General features: G+C 38.6%; 1 protein-coding gene across 1 annotated transcript in view; it reads left to right on the forward strand.

Moving 5' to 3' along the window:
* The window catches only part of LOC6051215 (calpain-11), a 156,886-nt gene that overhangs the window by 18,705 nt on the left and 126,045 nt on the right, over nt 1-12,136 (forward strand). Inside the window, exon 2 of the mRNA XM_038251683.1 lies at nt 2,778-3,562. Coding sequence (XP_038107611.1) covers nt 3,508-3,562 — 55 coding nt within the window. The 5' untranslated portion in view covers nt 2,778-3,507. The remainder of the gene's footprint in view (nt 1-2,777; nt 3,563-12,136) is intronic.

Below are 12,136 nucleotides of genomic sequence, written 5' to 3' on the forward strand. Positions count from 1 at the left end.
CTCCCAACGAGAAAGTATAGGAAATATAAATCTTGAAACTCTGAACATGAACGAAAAATCAAAGTCGCTCGAGTCGGGGTTCGATCCCCCGTCCTTTGGATTGGTAAGCAAAAATGCTAACCACTAGGCCATCACGGCTTGGTGAGCTATGAATGGAATTAGAAATACTGTTACTACCAACTATATACGCGCTGGGTCCTTGTCCATTTGACAAGGGTTCGGAAGTTCTAAATAACGTTTGAACCCGATTGGTGCAAACGTTCTTAAGGGCGGGGCTTGTCGATAAAGCTGAAGTACCTCGCGCTCGGCTAGCCAGCGTAGAAATGGGTCACCGAAGCTCGGCAGAGCTAACACCTTCCAAATGCCTATGCGAGTTATTTGCATGTATAGAATGTAGATCTAAAAAAAAAAAATACATGGAAACAACTCAATTTGTAAGAAGCGGCCGCGTGGTCCCGTTTGGTTGGTTGCACACACACACACAAACACACACCTCGACGGAAATGGTTACTCTAATGGCTAAACGAAAAAATACGAGTCTTATTATTTCGACCAAGGACCCCCCAGAAAAATGTTGAGCCAAATCAGAGAACTTTTTTTTTTAATCAGGCTGTTTTCGTGGGGAATTGACCTGGACACGGATTTCAAAATTAGTAACCCTCTACCGCCTAATTTTTTTTGGAAAATTTTTATTTTTCCCGTGTTTAGGAGGTCAACGAAAATGCAGGGTGCAGGGACAAAAGTTACCCCTTAGGACAAAGTTTCACGCAAATCGAAGAGGGGTCGGGGCAACTTTTCCTGATTTCGTGTGAGTTGGTAGAGAATTACCCATTTATCTTGTTAAGTTTATCTTTTGTTTGGTAGTTTATGGCCTATTCTAATTTTTTCATGTTTTTACAGTAATTTTTTCAATTGTTTGCTTGTTTTTACATTAACTGCTCTAGAATTGCACCATTATCATTTAAAATGTAAAAAAATGCGTAGAGGCATAGTCTGGGACACTAGAAAAAATACTGCATATTTCTTTTTACATAAAATATACTGCCCATGTTCGCATAAATGTCCCGTATGGAAAAACAGCAGGATGAGAAAAACGCATTTAAAGTTTTCGCGAAGAAACTGGATTTCTTTCTGATTTCTAAAACAAATTACTGGATGTTTTATATTTTATGAATTACTTATATGTTTCCTCGTAAAGGGGGTATTAACATAAAACCTTGAGAAATTAAAAAAAAACACAATAAAAATCATTCAATGAGCTGAACGATCGCTTAAAATTTATTTAATTTTATTTGACCTTCACAGTTTCTTAGGCAAATTTTCTTGAAAATGTTCTATGGACTCTATTGAAACAATATAAATTGTAAAAATTGTACTTTAGGTCAATTTATCTTGAAAACAGTACATTTTATCAAAAATTCTGTTAAGTACTTAGGCTGGTACAAATTTAATTAAAAGTTTTTGTCTCCCTCCCTCCCCCTTTAAAGTTGGCCCGAAAATCAGGGGGCAAAAAAAATATTTTTTTCAAGAAACTTTAAAATTTCAGTGGAAATTGAACTGCAATCAATTTAAAATGCATTTTCCTGCGTTTAGAATCATTTTTAGCATGTTTGGGCTAATTTAAAAATCTTTGGATTTTTGAAAATTTTCGATGTTTACCATCGCAAAATGTTATTTTTCGTTGAAATTTTTGTTTTCGTCAAATTTTACATTTTTTGAAAACTAATGATTGCAAAACAACTGAACAAGTGTAAAATGCATTTTAAAACACTTTTTCTGTGCACATGTTGAAACTGTGGCTTGTTACTTCAATATTTATATTTTTTATTTTTTCATTGAACATTTCATTGAAATATTTCATAGGCTTCGAAGGCACCGGTAAGGCAAAGTAGAAATTTATGGTTTGGATTTCCTTAAATTCTAGCAAATTTTTATACAAAATATCGATTGTTTTGATGTTAACCGCTTATTTGAGACCTAAAGAATGCCATTTACTAACATTTCAGTCCAAATTCGTGCGATTCATAAGCAAAATGGAGTGTCCGGAATTCGAATCAAAAGTGTCCGGATTTCGAATCAGCTTCTATCAGTGTCCGAGATTTGAAGCACAACAAGTCATTTTAATTTTGGAATTCTGATGAAAAATTGTTAGATAAGACATATTTTGCATACATTCTCTAAAAACTGACTGTTTATACTACATGATGATATTTCTACATTTCCAACTTATTACATAATTTTTTGCCAGGTATAACAAAAATTATGTGCTACTAAGTATCCGGATTTCGAATCATGACGTTAAAAAAAAGAATGCCGATATTTTTGAGAATACACAGTACACACTATTTTGTTAAAACCTCTGAATTCTCAGTAGGTAGGTAGAAAATTTCCCAAAAATCCTAATGAGGTTATGAGAAAGGTTCATTATGGAAGGTATTTACAATATACCCTAAAAGTATTCCAAGTTTGTGGGTGTACAAATTTATTGAATGACTGTACTTCTAGTAACCTAGAATGAAAAAACTTCTTTGCTCAGAAAGCAAACCCCTCCCGGCAAAGATCACACGCAATGTCTCCCCGTAACTAGATGAACCGAATCCGATACACCTTCGACAGCACTCATTTCTCTTGTACCCCACACGAATCGTTCCATTTCACCCCCCAATGGATTGTTGTTGTTTCTGGTAGTTTCTACACCACTCTCATTGCGTTTGTTATAGTCGGTCCGTTTATTTATTTTCTGTTGTTTCGTTTTCCAATCTTTGACTACTTTCCAGGCCTGTTGCAACCAACTTCGACGACAGCCGAGCTGCCGGTAGAGATGACTCCCAACTGGAACCAAACTCAGCAGACCAAATAAGGTGCATCTCCGACGACGCTGGCAACACTGCTGCGTAGGAATCAAAGCGAATACCTGGTCTGGGTGGAGATTTTTACGGGGTGGCAATTTGGGGGAAGTGAAACGCTTAAGAGCTGTGGCAATGAGCATCGACATCGACGCTGAACTGTTCAGGGAGTGGTGAAATGTGAAGTTCCAGCTGATATGAGGCCGGTGATTAATGGAAACTCTTACCGGGGGGAAGTTCTCACACACAAAGTACGGCTCTAGTATCAAGATGGGACCTGCCTAAAAGCGTTACAGACCAAAACAACAGTGCGCAGTGCCAACTACAGTGCGGAGATCTACCGAAGTTTCACGTTCGCGCGGGATGATACCTGGTGTTTAAAGTTTAAACCGAGAAGAAAGTCGTACCAAGGAAGAGGTTTCATCTGCCCTAAGGCAGCGTTAGAGTGGCGGTTGTGTGTGAAAAATTGTAGGTGCGTGCGTGCGAGTAGGGAACTGGGCTGGAAAACGCTACAGAGCGCTGCAGAGTCGAACAAGCTCGAAGAAGAAGAAGAAGTCCGGCAGATCTACTCCACATTCGTGCGACTGGCTCAACCTGAAGAGAGCCCTCGGTCCGTGGAAGTATTAGGCGGATAAATAGTTTATAAATAATTGAGATAAAAATGCCTTCCGGATATCGACCGAATGGGATCGTTCATCCCACTAATGGCCATATAAGTAAGTACCCCATTCATTTTGCTTATACTCGACCACTTGGTTGGTTTTGAAGTTTTCGGGATTTGAGAGTGCGGCGGTGTTGGCCAAAGAGCGTCGTTTGTGTCGTTTGTGAGTGGTCTATGTTCTGAAAGGAGGTGCAACTAAGTTCTTTAAAATCTTGAAGAAGTTAAATCTTTATATTTTGATGTTTTTTAAGTTTTCGAAGATCTTGAAGTTCTTAAATGTACCTCCTCCAAGAAATAGAGGCTCCCCACTTTTTTGCAGTGATGGTCTCTCGAACTCTCCACCGGGGTGATGTGGGAATCGCCGCGAAATCTTTCCCAAAAACTAACTTAATCCACCTACGTGGTTGATGCCTTCCTCACTTTTTACCAACAATGGGTAATATGAGTGGTTTGGACACATATTTCACCTATTTTTTTTTAGATCCAGAAAAATACGTACCCACATATAACTTAAGTCATCATAACTCGAGACAAGGTTGCCAGATCAACAATGTTGTGAGCTCGTTAGAAAGGTTTTTCGATAACCTAACCAACGATGGGTCAGATGATGGATCCGGACATCGTTTACATACATTTAAGTGGGATCTGGCTTCAAAAAAGTGCATCAATATCACTTATGTGGCCATATCTCGAGACAGGGTTGCCAGATCTTCAATGTTTTGCACTCGTTGGAAAGGTTTTTTGATAACCTAATCAACGATGGGTCGGATGGTGGATCCGGACATAATTTACATACATTTAAGTGGGATCCGGCTTCAAAAAAGTGCATCAATATCACTTAAGTGGGCATAACTCGAGACAGGGTTGCCAGATCTTCAATGTTTTGGACTCATTGGAAAGGTTTTTTGATAACCTAACCAACAATGGGTCGGATGGTGGATCCGGACATAGTTTACATACATTTAAGTGGGATCCGGCTTCAAAAAAGTGCATCAATATCACTTATGTGGCCATATCTCGAGACAGGGTTGCCAGATCTTCAATGTTTTGGACTCGTTGGAAAGGTTTTTTGATAACCTAACCAACGATGGGTCGGATGGTGGATCCGGACATAGTTTACATACATTTAAGTGGGATCCGGTTTCAAAAAAGTGCATCAATATCACTTATGTGGCCATATCTCGAGACAGGTTTGCCAGATCTTCAATGTTTTGCACTCGTTGGAAAGGTTTTTTGATAACCTAATCAACGATGGGTCGGATGGTGGTTCCGGACATAGTTTACATACATTTAAGTGGGATCCGGCTTCAAAAAAGTGCATCAATATCACTTATGTGGCCATATCTCGAGACAGGGTTGCCAGATCTTCAATGTTTTGGACTCGTTGGAAAGGTTTTTTGATAACCTAACCAACGATGGGTCGGTTGGTGGATCCGGACATCGTTTACATACATTTAAGTGGGATCCGGCTTCAAAAAAGTGCATCAATATCACTTATGTGGCCATATCTCGAGACAGGGTTGCCAGATCTTCAATGTTTTGGACTCGTTGGAAAGGTTTTTTGATAACCTAACCAACGATGGGTCGGATGGTGGATCCGGACATAGTTTACATACATTTAAGTGGGATCCGGCTTCAAAAAAGTGCATCAATATCACTTATGTGGCCATATCTCGAGACAGGGTTGCCAGATCTTCAATGTTTTGGACTCGTTGGAAAGGTTTTTTGATAACCTAACCAACGATGGGTCGGATGGTGGATCCGGACATAGTTTACATACATTTAAGTGGGATCCGGTTTCAAAAAAGTGCATCAATATCACTTATGTGGCCATATCTCGAGACAGGTTTGCCAGATCTTCAATGTTTTGCACTCGTTGGAAAGGTTTTTTGATAACCTAATCAACGATGGGTCGGATGGTGGTTCCGGACATAGTTTACATACATTTAAGTGGGATCCGGCTTCAAAAAAGTGCATCAATATCACTTATGTGGCCATATCTCGAGACAGGGTTGCCAGATCTTCAATGTTTTGGACTCGTTGGAAAGGTTTTTTGATAACCTAACCAACGATGGGTCGGTTGGTGGATCCGGACATCGTTTACATATATTTAAGTAAGATCCGGCTTCCAAAAAGTACATAAATATTACTTAAGTGGCTATATCTCGAGACAGGGTTGCCAGATCTTCAATGTTTTGAACTCGTTGGAAAGGTCTTTTGATTACCTAACCAACGATGGGTTGGATGATGGATCCGGACATAGTTTTCATGCATATAAGTGAGATCCGGATAAATCTGAAAACACATTTTTATATATAACTTTTGAACTACTTATCGAAACTTCAAACAATTCAATAGCGATGTATGGGACCCTAAACTAAGTCGAATGCAACCGGTTTGATCAAAATCGGTCCAGCCAGTGCTGAGAAAACTTGGCAAGAATTTTGAACACATACATACATACACACACACACACACACACACACACACACATACACACACACAGACATTTGTTCAGTTTTCGATTCTGAGTCGATAGGTATACATGAATATAGGTCTACGAGCTGATTTTCAAAAGTTCAATTTTCGAGCAGGATTATAGCCTTACCTCAGTGAGGAAGGCAAAAATCAACATTCGCCTAATGTCGTATTCGGCTTAGAGCTGTGGCAAAAAAAGAGAAAAACCAGTCCATCAACTCCGTGTTCATCGTGGGACACAAAGTGTCCCCTTTGACCAGGGTGCGGAGGGGGTGGCCGCGTGTTATTGGAATTCTCTTCCCCCGAAAGAAGTAGCGCGCGCGCTCTTCACGTCAAGCGACCCGGGAGATGGCATCTGGCTAGAGGTGATTGTGTTTATGGGTTTTAAAATTTTTGTCAGACTTAGTTAAGCCCATAGATGACGAGTCGCCGCCGTCGCCGTAAATTTTTTGAAGAAACGCTGCGAGCTTCGGAGGTGTGAGGATAGATGTCGTGATTGTCGCGAAGGGGTTTGGAGGGCCACTTTTGTGGGGGCTTGGGCATCAAAACATGCTAGAAAAGGGTGATTTCGGAGGGTGATTGATTGGGTTCAAGCCGCTCGGGGTGCGATATGGCTAATCTTGTAACGGAATTATGGTCATTAATATTGTTGCGTGGTCGGATTTGTTTACTGAAGTTGCTGCGATGATTTTGTCAAATCAGGGCTTAGCTTTATTTTGTCAGAAGATATAATTGTTATTCAAAACCCAATACCCATTTTATTTCCTGACCTCTCTTCGATAATATTAAAATGTTGAAATTATAGGTTCTGTTGATTCCTGCTATCAAATTTGGGAATTATTTTCACTTTCATTCATTTACGCATTAATATTGCATTGTAGGGTTGCCATCATTGTGCACGAGTTTTCAGAAAGGTTTTTGAAATATACTTAAAACGATGTACAGAAATGTTGCTTTGGAAGTCATTTTTCCTTGAAAAGGAATTTAAAATCAATGTTTCGCAGGGAGAAATTTTTCCCGAATTCCGCAAATGGATTTTATTTATATTTCATGGCTTGGCTAAAACTTTTTAGGGACCTTCCTTATGAGTCTAGCCTTAGTGATTTTTCACGCTCAAAAATTGTAATTTTCATGGGGTCAATTATTCCAAAAATGTTAAATTAACATGAAAAACTTATTTCAAAATTACAAAAATAACATTTTATTTTTTATGTTCCATACAAAATTGGTACCTACATATTTCAATATCTACATCTTTTAATGAATTTTATTATCGATTTGTTGGCTTTGCCAAAGTTGTATGTTTTGAGGAGGTCTATTGAATAAAAATAATAATTTGGAAAAAAAAATTTTGCGCGGATTCAATTTCTCCAATTTATACTTTATTTTTTATTTTTGATGTGTTATAGAGGAAAAAATCGATAAACTGCATATTTTTTGTTAAATTAAAATTTAAGTGTCCATTAGGGTGGGTACGGATTTTGAAAAGTTCTCAGATCAAGTTCTGGTGTGGTTCCCCTTGTAGGGCATACCCATAGGGACTCTCACGCCAAATTTCAGCTCATTTGGTTGAAAACTGGCTTGTCTCAAGCGAGTTCAAGTTTACATGGGATTTACTATGGGAAATTTTGAATTTTCGTTCATTCGCTCCTACAGGCCTGGGGAAAACATGTAGAAACTTCTAGGATGGCCAGAAATGAGCGGAATCGTCTGGAGAACAACTTTCCCTAAGAGACCAGGTCGATTTGTTCAACCCCCATCGAGCTCAACGGCAATACATCCTGGGTTTTCGGAACCAACCGTTTTCCCCAGAAGAGCATCAAATTTTCCTTAGCATGCTATGAATGCTTCATGAACACCGCGACGCCACATGTCAAACAGCTACCACGTGGACTAGCATCGCCTATAAAAAATTACTTTTAATTACTTTTTGAACTATAGAATTATCATTTATGGTGATCCTGATACTATTTAGCTGTATTCTGAACCTCCAAATTAGAAAAAAAAATGTTATGGTGAAAATTTTACAATCACGTGGTAGCTGTTTGACATGTGGCGTCGCGGTGTTCATCAATCATTCATAGCATGCTAAGGAAAATTTGATGCTCTTCTGGGGAAAACGGTTGGTTCCGAAAACCCCGGATGTATTGCCGTTGAGCTCGATGGGGGTTGAACAAATCGACCTGGTCTCTTAGGGAAAGTTGTTCTCCAGACGATTCCGCTCATTTCTGGCCATCCTAGAAGTTTCTACATGTTTTCCCCAGGCCTGTAGGAGCGAATGAACGAAAATTCAAAATTTCCCATAGTAAATCCCATGTAAACTTGAACTCGCTTGAGACAAGCCAGTTTTCAACCAAATGAGCTGAAATTTGGCGTGAGGAGCGGCCGTGGCTGACTGGTTACGGTGTTCGCTTTGTAAGCGAATGGTTCTGGGTTCGATTCCCATCTGCTCCCAACGAGAAAGTTAAGAACACATAAATTTGAAATGATGAATATGAACGAAAAATCAAAGTCGCTCGAGGCGGGGTTCGATACCCCGTCCTTTGGATTGGTAAGCAAAAATGCTAACCACTAGGCCATGACGACTTGGTGAGCTTGGACTGGAATTAGGAATACTGTTACAGAGAGCGAGTTGTGGCGCTATAACCACGGCAAATAGTGTCCAGGGCATTCGTGGAAATACAATGTCCCATCCCTGAGGGTCCCGGAGTACCAAACCTTCTTAGCATGGTGCTCCCAACGAATACAACCAAATCTCGGAGCGTATGGTGGTGTGTCCCCACGCTTCTTCCTCCCCTGTCGATTCAGAATTGTGTTGTTGTTCGAACACTCAGTGCTCAAACTCAACCCAATTACGAGTCATCTCTGCGATACGGCTTTACGCAGTAGGCCTGGCCGCTTTAACGCTTGTGATGTTTCAATGCATTCCGATGCAATGGCGCACTACAAATGTTAATAAATGACAAGAAGAGTGCTAGGCGTCATCTAACCTAAGGCACTCTCCAGGATCCCTTCGAAAGATTGGCTGCGCTAGGGTCTGATTAGATTAGATTAGATTAGATTAGAAATGAGCTGAAATTTGGCGTGAGAGTCCCTATGGGTATGGCCTACAAGGGGAACCACACCAGAACTTGATCTGAGAACTTTTCAAAATCCGTACCCACCCTAGTGTCCATATCTCGAAAACAGTGCAATTTATCAAAATTTCTGTAACGTATTTTTTGATTGTCAATTAAATTTTACAAAAATTGCAATACTCAGTATTCCAAAAAACACACAATTAAAAACAAATTTGCTCGTATTTCTCTATGACTCTAAATTTGCCGGTTTCATATATATTTAAAAAAAAACATCAAAAAATATAATTTTGGGAAGTTGAGTTTTAGTTAAACAAGTAAATTAAAAATGTCATTTTTGGTCATAGGGAAGACCTCATAACATTTGAGCCAAATCACAAAGAAAATTTCGAATTCGGCCGATTTGGTAGAGAATTGCTTTGGACAGTATTGCCAGATTTTTGGACTTTAGGGAAAAGATATTGAAAAATTGCCTAAAAATGAAAAAAAAAACATTTCTTTATTCAATTTACAGTCATGCAAATTATGTATTTTGAAAATGCCACATTTCTCGAAAAAATACTCAAAATTACTGTTATTCAGCAATTCCCCACGAAAACAGCATGATTCGAAAGAAAGTTCTCCGATCAGGCTCAACATTTTTTCTGGGGGTTCCTTGGCCGAAATAATTAGACCCGTATTTTTTTTTGTTTGGCCATTAGGTTGACCTACGCCGTGTTAGGGTGGTCCGAAAAATTACAATTTTCGTCGATTTTCGCAAAAAACCACTTTTTTCAAAAAATCATATCTCCGCGCCATTTTATCCGATTTTAGCTGTCCTAGACGCAAAAGAAAGGTGATTAGTTTGGCTATTTGGGAAAAATTGTAAGAAGTTTCAAAAATCTAGCTTAACATTTGAAAAGGTTGTATGAAAACATAAAATGCTGTTTTGAAGTTCTCGGGACCAAAGGGCCTATGTCTTAAAATATTTTTTTCGGATTCCTCGGAAAATTTCACATATCATATCAAAAAATGGTGAAGTTATTCTTTAAATACTCGGTCCCGAGACCTTCAAAACAGCATTTTAAGTTTTCATACGACCTTTTCAAATGTTAAGCTAGATTTTTGAAACTTCTTACTATTTTTCCTAAATAGCCAAACTAATCACCTTTCTTTTGCGCCTAAGACAGCTAAAATCGGATGAACTGGTGCGGAGATATGTTTTTTTGAAAAAAGTGGTTTTTGCGAAAATCGACGAAAATTGTAATTTTTCGGACCACCCTAACACGGCGTAGGTCAACCTAATGGCCAAACAAAAAAAATACGGGTCTTATTATTTCGGCCAAGGAACCCCCAGAAAAAAATGTTGAGCCCGATCGGAGAACTTTTTTTCGAATCATGCTGTTTTCGTGGGGAATTGCTGTATTGCAATATGGGTAATCAAATGATCGGAATAACAACGTTTTTGAAAATGCTCAAAATTTTCACAAAACTACGTAATTTCGAAACATACTCAAAATTTCAGTTTTTTACAATATGGGTATCAATCGATTAAATTTTTTCATACATTTCGAATGTTGTAGCAACATTTGTTGAAAATACTAAAAAAAATCAAAAAACTATGTATTTTAATATAATACTCAAAATTTCAGTTGTTACAATATGGGTATCGAACGAACGGTATTTTTCATACATTTTTAATCTAATAACAACATTTTTTGAAAATACTTTAAATTTTCACAAAACTACGCATTTTCGAAAAAAATACTCACAATTTTAGTTTTCCACGATATAGGTATCAAGCGATCGGGATTTTTCATACATATCGAGAGTTATAACACAAATTTATCAGATTTTTACAATATGGGTATCAAACGATCGAAATTTTTTCATACATTTCAAATGTTTGTTTGAAAATACTAAATTTTGGGTTTTTTTTCTCGAAAATACGTAGTTTTGTGAAAACTTTGAGTATTAGAAAAATGTTGTTATTACATTAGAAATGAAAGAAAAAATTCCGATCTTTTGACACTCATATTGTAAAAAACTGAAATTTTAAGTATTTTTTCGTAATTACGGAGTTTTGTGAAAATTGTAAGTATTTTCAAAAAATGTTTGCCACGTCTCGGTTTTGCAACCCCCATATGCGGTGCTAAACCAAGGCATGACTGTATATCAAATTTTACAACATTCTGACCTGGGTTATTCTGATATACATAAGGCAGGGTTGCCAGATATTCAAAGTATTTGTCTCATTGAATTAATACTAAGATGCTTCAGGATATCGTTTTCATAAAATTCTTTTTTTTTATTTGAATTTGCTCTGAAATCAAAACAATTCAACAATAGTGAGTAAAGTATGACAGCTCTACTTACCTAAATTTCTAACGATTCCCCATTCCATCATCAGAAGTGTTGACCATGCTTCAAACGGAATTAATTTCTTCCCCCGAGGCAATTATTATAAGAAATATTTCGATGGATTTAGGTCTCACCTCAACCCCTTCAATGCAGGTCGTTCCTGCTATTTTGGCTTCCAAGAATATCCACCACTCTCACCGTCTCTCCTCCCATTAGACGAGCATAAATATTTATAACGATCAATTCAGGAGAACCGTGTTGAAAAGAATACTCATCGAGAATTCAACATTCAACCTATTTTCTCGACACTTCTTCATTCCCACAGCAGCGCCAAACTGCATGAACTTGCCGTCGTCGTCGTCGTCTTTGCCGGTCGAGTCATCCCGAAAGAGAAAATGATCCAATTATGATAAAACCGAAAAAAATGTTACCCCCGCTCGTTGAGCGGGGTTGTGTTGTTTACATCGCAAGCTGCTCTCATTGACTCGGGGCGGAAATGGGTCAGCTCTGACTGACTTTGTTGGTTCACCCTACCACGTCTTTCACACGGTTTCTGAACCCAAGCGACGAACCCCCCGACTTCTAATCAGCTATCGATTAACATTTTCGCTGGACAACCAATCATAACTTCATCAGGTGGGGTTGTCTTGGTGGCGTTAACCCGCGACGACGACGCCGTGATCAACACCACACAGGAAAAACCACTTTCTTTCCTCTGGTTCATGGGGTGGTGG

The sequence above is a fragment of the Culex quinquefasciatus genome, chromosome 2 (genome assembly GCF_015732765.1).
Source record: "Culex quinquefasciatus strain JHB chromosome 2, VPISU_Cqui_1.0_pri_paternal, whole genome shotgun sequence".
NCBI lineage: Eukaryota > Metazoa > Arthropoda > Insecta > Diptera > Culicidae > Culex > Culex quinquefasciatus.